This window comes from Drosophila miranda, chromosome XR, assembly GCF_003369915.1.
Source record: "Drosophila miranda strain MSH22 chromosome XR, D.miranda_PacBio2.1, whole genome shotgun sequence".
Taxonomy (NCBI): Eukaryota; Metazoa; Arthropoda; class Insecta; order Diptera; family Drosophilidae; genus Drosophila; species Drosophila miranda.
This window is the reverse complement of record NC_046674.1, coordinates 15,228,333-15,240,006: the sequence shown is the minus strand read 5'-3', so window position 1 is coordinate 15,240,006 and position 11,674 is coordinate 15,228,333. Positions and strand designations below refer to the sequence as shown.

General features: G+C 46.0%; 4 protein-coding genes across 5 annotated transcripts; 1 reads left to right on the top strand and 3 right to left on the bottom strand.

The window, feature by feature from the left end:
• Nucleotides 1-891: 891 nt before the first annotated feature.
• LOC108153230 (N-alpha-acetyltransferase 60) lies at nt 892-3,089 on the bottom strand. 2 transcript variants are annotated; one of them, XM_017283065.2, is made up of 6 exons: nt 2,606-3,088; nt 2,173-2,293; nt 1,892-2,056; nt 1,608-1,828; nt 1,435-1,545; nt 892-1,337 (listed from the first exon to the last, which is right to left on the bottom strand). In XM_017283065.2, exons 1-6 carry the CDS (start codon nt 2,620-2,622, stop codon nt 1,205-1,207), a joined length of 768 nt encoding a protein of 255 aa, XP_017138554.1. In that variant the 5' UTR covers nt 2,623-3,088; the 3' UTR covers nt 892-1,204. The 2 variants fall into 2 exon arrangements, with proteins under 2 accessions (XP_017138554.1, XP_017138552.1); XM_017283063.2 differs by having other exon boundaries at nt 1,608-2,056; nt 2,606-3,089.
• A 571-nt stretch (nt 3,090-3,660) lies between these two features.
• Nucleotides 3,661-6,892, bottom strand: LOC108165333 (integrator complex subunit 7). Its single transcript, XM_033386822.1, has 2 exons — nt 5,334-6,892; nt 3,661-5,281 (listed from the first exon to the last, which is right to left on the bottom strand). Exons 1-2 carry the CDS (start codon nt 6,795-6,797, stop codon nt 3,743-3,745), a joined length of 3,003 nt encoding a protein of 1,000 aa, XP_033242713.1. The 5' UTR covers nt 6,798-6,892; the 3' UTR covers nt 3,661-3,742.
• A 682-nt stretch (nt 6,893-7,574) lies between these two features.
• On the top strand, nt 7,575-10,371 carry LOC108152537 (nibrin). Its single transcript, XM_017281946.2, has 4 exons — nt 7,575-7,783; nt 7,836-8,642; nt 8,695-10,166; nt 10,226-10,371. The coding sequence occupies exons 1-4, from the start codon at nt 7,765-7,767 to the stop codon at nt 10,304-10,306; spliced, it is 2,379 nt and encodes a 792-aa protein (XP_017137435.1). The 5' UTR covers nt 7,575-7,764; the 3' UTR covers nt 10,307-10,371.
• Nucleotides 10,314-11,455, bottom strand: LOC108152539. The gene is made up of 2 exons (XM_017281949.2): nt 11,348-11,455; nt 10,314-11,294 (listed from the first exon to the last, which is right to left on the bottom strand). The coding sequence occupies exons 1-2, from the start codon at nt 11,436-11,438 to the stop codon at nt 10,327-10,329; spliced, it is 1,059 nt and encodes a 352-aa protein (XP_017137438.1). The 5' UTR covers nt 11,439-11,455; the 3' UTR covers nt 10,314-10,326.
• Nucleotides 11,456-11,674: the final 219 nt, after the last annotated feature.

Here is an 11,674-nt window from a genome sequence, read left to right as displayed (position 1 = left end):
TTGTCATTCAAATATACCCTACAATTTTCGAAATGTACCGGCGCAAAAAAAAGAACTTAGCCCACTTAAACCTCCTCTATTCAAACAAGCGAACAACTTGATTTAAGCCGCGGAAAATACTACTGCATGTAAATGCTCCTTGTGTACATATATATTCTTTCTCTTTCCTTACAAGTTACCAAGTTATCTTGGAGTGTATTTTAAAACCCGCGGCACTTGTTTTACAGCACTGCTGCTGCAGGCGGGTGATTCAAATATACATTCATTTATATATGTAAATAAATTTTATCCGAACAAATTTTTCATTTCATAACTTTACAAGTTTTTATTTAAAAATATTACAATTCGCTAAATAAATTGTGCCTAAAATAATATGAATTAGCTGCGAAACAAGTTGCATTAAAATACTTTTACAAAATACTATAGAAACAGCGAACAGAGTTTTGATAGGTTTTGTGTTGTTGTTGGGTTGTTTTGTTTATGATTGGATGCTACATATATAGTATTCGCTTCTCGTTCTCAGTTCAAAGCTATTTTCGTGCAGATTCCATAATTTAAGCATTAAAGCATGAGCATCTTTGTTGTTGGTTTTCGCTAAACTAAATGACTGTCTTGTGCGTGGAACTAACCAAAAAAAAAATAATAATAATAGTAAAACGTACAAAGAAACATACATACACACATTAAATAGTATATGGAATATGTCCAAAACAGAAAGTATCAAAATCACTTGCGCGCCATGGGCAAACGGTTACAGCAGCATTTAAACATTATAAGACTATTTACAGCATTGAACAAATATCATTTAAAACGTAATAATACACATATAAAATTATCTTTACATCTTTCAACTCAAGCTCCTTTCTCTAGTTGTTTTTTAGTTCTTCTCTCTTTTTTGTTATTCTATTTTGTATAAAAACGAAATGATCTGCATACCTGCATATTGCCTAACATTTATAATGAAGGTGTATTGTATTGTATGGGGGCGGTGTGTGTGTGTGTGTGGGTGTGTGCGATTGTGTGCAATTATATATGTGTATATATGCTCAACATGCTCAGCAGAATGACATAACATAATGAATGCTATGCCCGATTATGCTGACGCAGAATCAGAATTGAAAGTGTTTGTTTTGTTTGTGACGCGGAAGAATGCCTTTTGTGGTTGTCCAGTCGCGTTGCAGTCAGTCCTTGGTCCTGTCTTGCCTCATTCAATGAAGTTAAATCGCATCAGCAGCTTGTGGTAGAACCAACGCACCACCTGCTGCACACGGGAAGCCATCCACACACAGAGGGTGCTGGTGTGACGCACCTTGGTGGCGTAGTGCTTGATGTGATCTGTGCGGCAAGAGTTAAGAGGGCAACCAAAAGTAGAGGGAAACCATAAACATACAAATCAAACAAGCAATACAGTAAAAGCATTTTGAAAAAGGATATAGTAGTGTCCAAGGTGGATGGCCTCCGTTTATGTAGTTCACGTAGGTGAAGCCGTCCTTGCCCTTGCCCCGTATGTTGTAGTAGTAGGGCAGGAACGAGTGTAGCGTGAATCTAAAATAGGGCAAGGCGTTAATAAGCGGAGAACACGCACACGACAGCTCTGCTCTACCTACCTTCGCTTTTCATAGAAAAATATGGCAGGTTGGTTAGTGGTCAGCGTGTGCAGGAAGATTGCCTTCACCGAGTGCCGTTCGACCGTCGTCAGGTGGTTCATTAGGGCATCCAGCAGCAGCGAGCCAATCCCATTGCGTCGATGCGACCGATGCACGCCCAGGGACAAAATGTAGCCCACGTCCGCGGTCCGACCCATCGAGTCGGGCAATATGCCCTTGTCCTGCATTGGAAAACCGCTCAGCCTGGTGTACAATTCATCACTATCACTCATATTGGCTATTACCTCCTTATTGACATTTCGATACGGTTTGATTTCGGCAACAATTAAACCAATTATGGCCAGATTATATACAGCTGCCAGCGCAAAGAAGCGCGTGCTTGAGGTAATATCCTCATACCATGAGAGTGGATAGTCGATTGGAAACCATTCTTGGCACAGTTGCCGCACCTGCAACGCCCAGCGGGAGAGGGATGGAATGATAACACAGAAGGATTATTATTCTTTAAGTCAGGCTCAATGGAAAGATTGGATTCGAAAATTTTGCAAACACTTTGGCAACTCACCTCAGTCAGGTCATCGGGCACCAGGAATCTTAGCTGTACGTCGTTGGCGGAGCACAGGGGCACATGATCGCAGTCGACGCGTGTAATGTCGTTGCTGGGCGGCGCATTATGTTTGTTGTAGCTGATCGAGCCCCGTTTCAAATACCAAAAACCACAAAAAAAATGGTTTTTAATTTTATGATATATGTATTAGTGCTGAGTAGACGGTCGGGTCGTCGATTTCCCTTGCATAATACTGCGACGAGTGGTGGTGCGGTGCGGCGTCCCGTCAATAGATAAACAAAGCTCCATTCGACGGAAGCCGTGCCGCCACAGAGCGCAACAACACCAAAGTAATCTGATTCTTGCGCTGTCGGCTATGGGCTGCGTAAAGCGACCCCATTTAGGGACGGCACCGATGTTACTGTGCACCGTCATCCATACTTATACTCACAGTGTAAATTGTGCCATCCTATTGTAACTGGGGGTGCTCCGATGCTGCTGCTGCTCTGTCCAATTAGACCAATTATGTCCATTGGTTGCACCACCGTCACGACCACGACCACCGACTGAACAGGTTAAGCGCGGAATTTCGTCCAACGTAGAGTTTTGTGCTATATGGGAGCTCTCTAAAGAGGCATACGGATGGATTGGATTGGTGCGTGTTTTTGGGTGTGCGCCTAATTGATTTTAATTAAAATTTACATTCGTCTTCGGGGAGAACTGAACCACTTGCTCTCTGCCGATTCTATTGCTTGCTGGCAACCATCTGAATCTCCGTTATAAAGATAACCAAATCGTTCTGATGCGCTTCTGTGGCATGCCGCTGATGGTGTCTGCCTGGTCAAATGCCGCATATCCTGAAGAAATGCTCCATTTCGTATATTTTATTCGACAAAAAGAATTAACAAAAACAAAACAGCAGTGTGACCGCGGACTTATAAATAAAATATACGGTCCGACCCGCAGAAATATACCACCTTATTTTAAAAATATACCGTAAATATACTAAAGAATATAAGTTCTATTATACATATTCCTCGATTTTGATAATCCGTTGAAGATTACTAGCTATCCAGATCTCTCAAACCTGCCCACATAATTTTATATAATTAATGAATCTATTTTTTACTTGACTGGGTTAATTTATATACTTACTTTGATTTTTTTTGCCTCAGTTTTGGTTCCTCAACAACAATATAGCGACTCGTATGATGAAAAACCGAACTTAGCCCACCTACAACCTTTGTTGAAACTGGATAACAACTTGAGTTAAACCGCCGAAAATAATACCAATTATAATAATAATAATTACTCTTGTAGGTCCACCCTATCCTTTATCTTTGGATGCAAAAAACAGCACAATATCTTTCCCCTATACTTATGGGATTCCAACGCAAGCTCTTACTGTATTCACAGTTCAACAGCACTTGCTTTGGTTATTTTAAAAGATGCGCGCCTAGCAAGGTCTGTCGGAGATAGCATTTATTTTAATAAATACGTTGAAAATTATTTTCAATCTGATAGAGCATTTAAAGCATTAAGCTTTTAATTATAACAAACATTTTAACCAATTTCTAAATATGTACATCTAAAACCTTCTCGCCTGACCTACTGCCTGAGAAGTGCTAGGCGTTGGTGCTGTAGGTTTTGAGGGATCCTCCAGGACACGTACCATCATGGAAGATTTGGGGCCAGTGCACCAAATAGTGCCATGCTCATCGACAACGAACGTTTCCAGCGTCACCTGGAAGTGACCACCGCTCGATATGGGCAGCAGAAAGCTGCCGGAGAGAAAGTCGCGTTGCGGCTTGACGATCTGGTTCAGGGTGACGGTATCACTTGTGCCGGTCTTCTGCAGCTCGCTACCGGAACGTGGTGGCGGCGTTACCAGCTGGGACGTAAGGCTCAACTGCACGGACTCCACACGCCGGAAGTGCTTGACCTGTTTTGAGCCAGCCTGTTGCAGGACTCCCTCGACCTTAATCACCAGATTACTGCCCGACTGAACGTTGACGGGTTCGGTGGCACTACGTGGCTGTGGGCTAACCGACAGTTTTATCTGCGTAGACTGGAGAATCTGGAAGAAATAGCGCGGCAGGCAGAGCGGTGTTTTGGTAATTATCTCGATTTGAGCAACAATCACGTCCAGATGGCGGTTGCTGATGGTCTTGGCGTTGGGCAACTCCTCGGGGAGGTTCTTATGCATCAGCTCCATGCGCCTGCAGCTGGCGGCAAAGAATCGGGTCTCCGGGTGCTCGCCGGTGGTCAGGAAGACTGGTGGCTCTGGTGGCGTGGCGTAACAAATTGACTCGATGATGTGGGCAAGGAGTCCACACTGAAACTCTGCCACTTCCAAGAACTCCAGCGTCACGTTGTCCGCATCAAAAGACGACTTATAGAGACGGGCATGCGTCTCCTCGCAGGCCTTCAAGGACTTTACCAACTTTCGCAGCTGATTTGTGACGTGTCCAAACTTTTGCAAATAGTCCCTCGAGTTCTGGGCCAAGCTGCCAGCAATTGCCGGCGGTGGTACAATGACCTGGGCATTCTTTACGGTCACGGCCAAGTGCAGGGTCTGCAGGAACTGTGCTCGGATCTTGAGGTACTCCTGCGGAAAGGAGATCGCATACTGGATCGAGGAGCAGGCTCGCAGACTGACTCGCGCCATCTGGTAGAGGTTGCAGGCTGCCTCCAGCCGTTTCATCAGCGGTATCAACGGCTCTGGCGCCGCCGTCGGAGCATAGTTGTCCCTCATGTGGGCGTAGTCCAGGCCATAATTTAGGATACACTCTGCCTGCGAGATCTGCGAGAGCGTGACGAGGAAGTAGTGCATTTGGTCGTTTATCACGATCTCTGAAATGCTCGTGTAAATGTGCGCGGCCACATAGTGATGCCCATAACGACTCGCGCTTCGTGCAATCTTGTACAATGTCCAGCAATTGAGCTTATCCAGGCACTTCTCGAAGCATTGCACCACCTTCAGGGGCAGATAGCACCCCATTGTGGTCTGAAATACCAGGACACTGAGGATTTCAATCGTGCGCAAGTGTTGCTCAGCATCCTCCGAGTCGATCAGCTTGTTCAGTTTGTGCAAAATAATCGGCATTCTGGCTAGCATGGGATTAACCTAAAAGTGGATAGAATTAGTGAATGCTCCTCATACATTTCCTGCATTCTACCTTTGGTGGCGACGGTTCGTCGGTGTCCATGGCATTGTCGTCACCTTCCTCCAGTCCCTCGGATGTTGTAAATGCATATTTACGGAGCTGGAAATGCTCGCAGATACGCACCAGAGCCTCGCATATGAGCTCCGCATTGGCTTGGGGATAGACGACATTGTCACCCAGGGTATTGCTGACTATCTCAATGAATGTCGCCCCAAATTCAGCATTCGCCTGGCTAATCCTTATGCCATATGCCAGCACACGTCGCAAGTGACGTAGACAGTCGGCTCTCCTGGCCGTGCACAGGAGCAGGCCTTCGATGTGAAGACTTACAGTATGCAGGATATCATCTACTTGGCTCTCCTGCTCAGTGGCGAACGCCGCCAGAACTGAGAGAACCGCCATAGCCTGAGTGGCCGTCGTATAGTCGTCCAGCTTGCTCATGCTCTGGATGCAGAGTCGGAGCAGGGCGACCCGATGCTCCCGCAGCAGCTGTTGGCACGTGAGCGGACACTCGCTCAACTTGACGAGAATCGAAAGGAAGAGAAACTGCTCGTGTGAATTGATGCAGGTCTCAAACTTACTAATCAGAGCCTCAAGGGCAGGCTTGGGCCAAGCGTGGACACTCTTCTTTCCGGCTAGTTCGTTGAAGGAGCGCAGCACCTGGATGCGAACCGGCGTCCGCAAATCTTGCATAAAGTCCAGCAGCACCTCGAGCTGCCCGGGAACGCCCACCAAGGTGCGGGAGGATAGTTGTGTGAGGGTATCGATGATGGCCACCACAAAACTCTGCGCGGGATACTTGGGCAGCAGATCCATGCAGAGTTTGTTAACCAGTGCGGCGGTATTGGCATCGTGATGCATGTGCCGCAGCACTGGGATGAGCAACAGCTTCATGGGCACTGGCACCTGCAGTGACTCGATCATGTCCGATATCTTGGCGCACATGCTGATGGCGAAGGAGCTGGACTGGGCGGCAAAGCAGCTGCTGGCATAGATGGCAGCCTCCACCTCCACGGTGTCGTGGCTGTCAAGGGCACGACGTATAGCATGGTGCACTTGTTGCTTCTCGGGGATCACGCGGGAGACGGCGCCCAGGGTGCGCAAGAGCAGGGCGCGTGCCACAGGATCGTTCGAGTGCATCACCATAAAGATGCGACGCACAAAGTTGTCGATGTTGAGGATCTTGTCCAGGTGGTTTTCGCTCTGCTGGCAGACACGGAGTACCCAGAATCGCAATAGATTCGAGCCACTCACAAAGAACTCCGCCAGCTTGATGAACGACGAGTTGATCAGAATGGGAAATGGATACTTCTCGAAGAGACGCGGGAACCGCACAATGGACTCGCATTGGATTCCCTGCTTAGCGCTCCGGAGGCCCTTGTCGAGCTCCATGAGCACGGCATTGGGATCCTGCTCGTTCTCGTTGAGGAAACATTCGTTGAAGGAGCTTACGCGGGTGCTACTAAAGTGCGACATCTTTGCAACTATTTGCAGTCACTTATATTTATATTCAATATTTAACTTTTTTCAAACACAAGCAAACCGGCAGAGAACCAATGTGACCGCGGATTTATCGTCCGACCAAAATAAACCAAAATATACCGTAAATATACTGACGAATTCAAGTTCTATATTAGATATTCCTCGTTTTTGATATTCCGTTGAATATTACTAGCTATATAGAACATTAGCCGTGCCCACATAACTTTATCCGATTAGTGAATCTATTTTCGCTATAAAATGGTATATTTCATCAATTTCATCAATCTATTAAATTGCATTTTTAAAGGTTTATTTAACAGAAACTTCCATACGCATGTTTTTTTAATTGTGGCTCTTTCCAATCGTGCTTCCCTGCATCATTTATTCAAATGGATTCCACTTATATCCTTGTCAATCATTCACATTCAAACTTAGGCGCTCAACTGTACAATCCAGGCGATAGTATCGACAGCTGTTGGGTGGGATGCTTTCTGCTTTGAACTTTTTTGTTTAAACCTTATTTTAGACACAATCTAATTAAAAAGAGTACTTCAGATTAGCCAATTAGGTAGAAAAGTGATTAATCAATCGGATAAAAGTATGTCTTCAGGTCTGAGCGTCTTAGCTAGATAGTAATATTAAATGGAATATCAAAGTCGAGGAATATGATTTCCGATCATGGACAGGAACGATTAACCCATTGTAGCCACTGGTATTAAAAAACTCTCCACGAAAATGATGATACTTAAAGAATTTTAGCGCAGCTTAGGTGAATCGTCGTCTTTTTTTAATCAAAGTTAAAGGGTTGGATGGAACTACAAGAGTGATTATTATTATTAGTGTTATTTTCCGCGGCTTATCGTATTCTGTTTAAATAAACATGGTTTCAGTGGGCTAAGTTCGTTTTTTACGGTAACACTGATGGCCTGTTTTGTATTTCGTGATTTTGCTTCAATAAATTATGTTTTTTTTAACGAAAGGCAAGTAAAAATCGTAACATTTTGTTGTTTTTTCTAATATTGTAATCTGCAGAAGATGAGAAGTTTGTGTTATTGCCAAATAAGCCAGTCTACACCGTCGGTCGCTTGTCAACCGATCTGATCCTGCTCGAGGACCTTAGCATCAGTCGCACTCATGTGCGGCTGCACCTGCCGAGTGAGAAGGATGGGGAGCTTCAAATAGAAGATGTGGGCTCCAAATACGGTACCTTCCTCAACAATGACATTCCCAGAAACAAGAGGATGGCCACAAACACATTGACGCCCCTGCCAGTCGGTTTTAGAGTCCGCTTTGGCGCCACCACCAATATTTGGCAGGTAAGGCAGATGGAACTGGTGACCACTGCTTCTGCGTTGACGCACGCCCAAGTGTTTGAGCTGACGGAGCTCATTGGGTCCATGGGCGGATCTGTGGTTCCAAACTGGACAGACGAATGCTCGTATCTGACCATGAACGAAGCCACCGTCACCGTGAAGCTACTGCATGCCTTGTTGGAGAACAAACCCATTGTGACTTTTGCCTTTTGGCGCAAACTGCTGGCAGCAGCGAATAGCATTCACGTGCGTGAAGGATGGCCGCAGCCTAAAGACTACCAGCCCACAAACTTAGATTTAACTTGGCGTCCCGAGCGCACCACCTTGTTCGCCGAAAAAACGTTCGTCTTTATGAACCGCAGGCACTTTGAGATTTACGGTGCAGTTGTCAGAAAGGCAGGCGCCACATGTAAGGATCTCAATTCGGGAGTGCGCAAAACGTTTCTCACAAAGAAGGATGTAATTGTGATTCAATATGTGCCATCAACACAGTCCCAGTCAACAGAAACCATCAACAGCATCCAGGGTACGTTTTCTCGAGTCATCATAGACTGAAATAAATGATCGTATTCTTTCAGATATCTTGGAACAGTCCGGTTTGCGGATTATCCAGGAGTATGAAATCGGTATGGCCCTGCTGCACTGCTCGACCAAAGAGTTTTGCAATCCATCGCACAAGCTCATTGGCGATTCGATGACCACTACGGAGTCTATGACTTCGTCATTTCATTGCTCTGTTCTTGTGGCGAATACAGAGCGTAGCGAGTCCACAGCTGGTCCAGTCTCCGAACTGGTAGTGCCAGAGTCGGACGTCTATAAAATGGAGCCGGAAAGTGATAAGCCCGAAACAGAACCGACAGTACCTAAGAGCAGTCAACAAAAGCGTTGTCGTCAAATAATTGTAGACTCCTCGGACGAGGAGCAAGAAAAAACAAAAAAGAAAAGATCGATGGAATTGCCATCAGAGAAACCAAAGCCAAGGAACAAGAATGCCATTTTGGTTGATTCTTCTGATGAAGAACAAACAGAAAAACCTCCGGCTCGGGCTAGGCCAAAGAGTCGTGTCATATTGGTGGACTCCTCGGATGAGGAAAACAATATTTCCTCGAAGCCTACAGCTGCCACAAGGCAGTCGACACGCGGTAAAGAGAACTCTGAAAATGTGGACAACAATAAGGAGCCAGAGAAAAAATCAGAATCTCCCAGACGTTCAAGTCGGAACCAAGCGAAGGCAACTTTGCCTGTGGCCGTTGAGTCTGATGAGGATGATTTTCCGCTCTTTCAATTCAAGAAAAACTTGCAAAAGGAACAACCTCAGAAGCCTGCCGAGACTAGTGTTCTACCCAATTCAGCTGAAAAGACCGCCAATCCGCCGGCAAGAATTAGAGTCATAAACTTTCTAGAAAAATCGCAGCCTCAAAAGACAGCCCCTCAGGCTTCACAGTCACGGTCGCAGTCCCAGACGCAGCCCCGCAAGCGTTTACGCCTGGACCTCATTAACGAAAGCGACAGCGATGACGGCGACCATTTGTTCAAATTTTCAGACAGTAAGAAGAAAATGAAGAAGGCGGAGGAACATGCAAATGAAGACTCCAACGATGGGCTATTCAACTTCCATTCCCAAAATCAGAGCGAGGAAGATGATCAGAATCAGGACAATGTGCTAACAGAGCCCTTCCGGCCCGAAGTGATAGATAAACCAAAATCCAAGTACGTTGTGGTTCAACCAAAAGGGTTGCCCCGTAAGGTGGATATCAGTGGCTGGCTATCATGTAGCAGGCTACATGACGAAGTTAAGCCGGAACCGAATGTAAGCGGTAACATGGAGGCAGCTCCAGTCGGAGATGAAGTCAATCTGGAGCAGTCCATCAAGCAAGACCCCGATGCTGATGAGGCTCACACAAAGTGGCTGGCTTCCATTCAGGACAGCATCCAAGTGCGCCTGTGTGCCATGAACATCACCGCTCGCCCTCATGATGATGTGGACGCCGCACCAGACGATTCTGTAAGCAAGTACAAAGGCCGAAAGAACTTTAAAAAGTTTGTCAAGGTAAGTAACGTTGATTGAGAGAAGGAAATGTGTTTAACCATCATATGTGTCCTCCACAGAAAACCAATCCTCATCCACATCAACAAGTTTTGAGTCTGAAACGCCTTCAGTTGGCCGACGGCATTGCCTCGTGTCTATAAGAAAACATTTTTTGCTTTTTCTAATATATTTTACTAATAATAAACTTGCGAAATATGCTCAACGACTTTACTGGATCCTTGGAAACTGTACGGTGGAAGAGCGTTTGGGCTCCCAGCCACGCGTGCTTGGGTATGGCCTTGGTGACGCAGCTCTTTGGAACGGGACTCTGTTTTCTAGCCTTTGTTTCGCGGGCAATGAAACGCTTTGCATCCTCCACACTTCGCAGCGCGTCCACGTTGAATTCAGTCTTGGGATTTTGTGCCAGCGGTAGCTCCTCGCGGGCAATCACAGTTCCCACGTCAGATTTGGCTTCCAGCTTGGCCTTTTCCACCCTTGTGACCACGGCAGGGGACTTGAGCATCACAGCAGGAGCACTTGCATTATCTTCCTTTTGCTTTTGTGTGGTGGCAATAATTCGTTGCAATTGGGCCGGCAACTCGCAGTTTTCGGGCACAAACTTGTGTCTTTCCACCTGCGGAAACTTGACGCAGTGGGGCCGCAGCTTGTTGTAGAGACCGGCACTTCTGTTGGCCTGTATCGTGCTTAGTTTGTTGATTTTTGCTATGGCTGCTATGAGCAATGTAATGGTCTCCATGAAGAAGGTATTCCTCAGTAGTTGAGTGAAATATCTGGCCGCTGTTACACAGCACTCGTGGATGCGTGCATGCAAATGATAGAAGCCCAGCAGTCGCACCAAAATATACTCAAAGCTGCTACGGGTAGGCATGGCTCCTGCCGTATCGCCGTCGCACACATCGGGCAGGGCACCACGGAAGTGTTCCAGCTCTCGGGGCAGATCTAGACGCAGCAGGCGACAGAGCGCACTGTTCAGCTTGCATAGGACCCGAAAACCGGGCATATTTCGAAAGGAGTTCTTACGGCGAGCCATAAGACGCCCGATCAGTGCTGCCGTATGATCAAACTCCTCGGTGTCCGGCTCGGACAATTGTTGCATGTACCTATTGATGAGCACAAAGACGTTCTTTGCTGTGGAGACAGGTGTTAGAAATGTGTCCTCGCATTTAAAGTGATCAACCTACCGAATCCTGTATCCTCCACCTGCAAGGTGACCAGCGGCGGCCGTTTTAATTGAAAATCATTCCAAAAACACGAAATTTCACTCCCGGCCATGCTGGAAAAAGGTAAATAAAGAATCGATAAGTCGATATTTTTTCTTCGATATTTCAGCGATTTTACTCAACTTTTTCACCTGGGTTAAGTGGGGGAAATTGAGATTATTGAGATACATAATTGAAAAATATGATTTCCGATCATGGACAGATTGAATAACCCATTGTCGTCCAGTGGGTATACGCATGATAATTATGAACTTGAATAATTTTAGTTCAGTTCAGCTGATCTTTCGC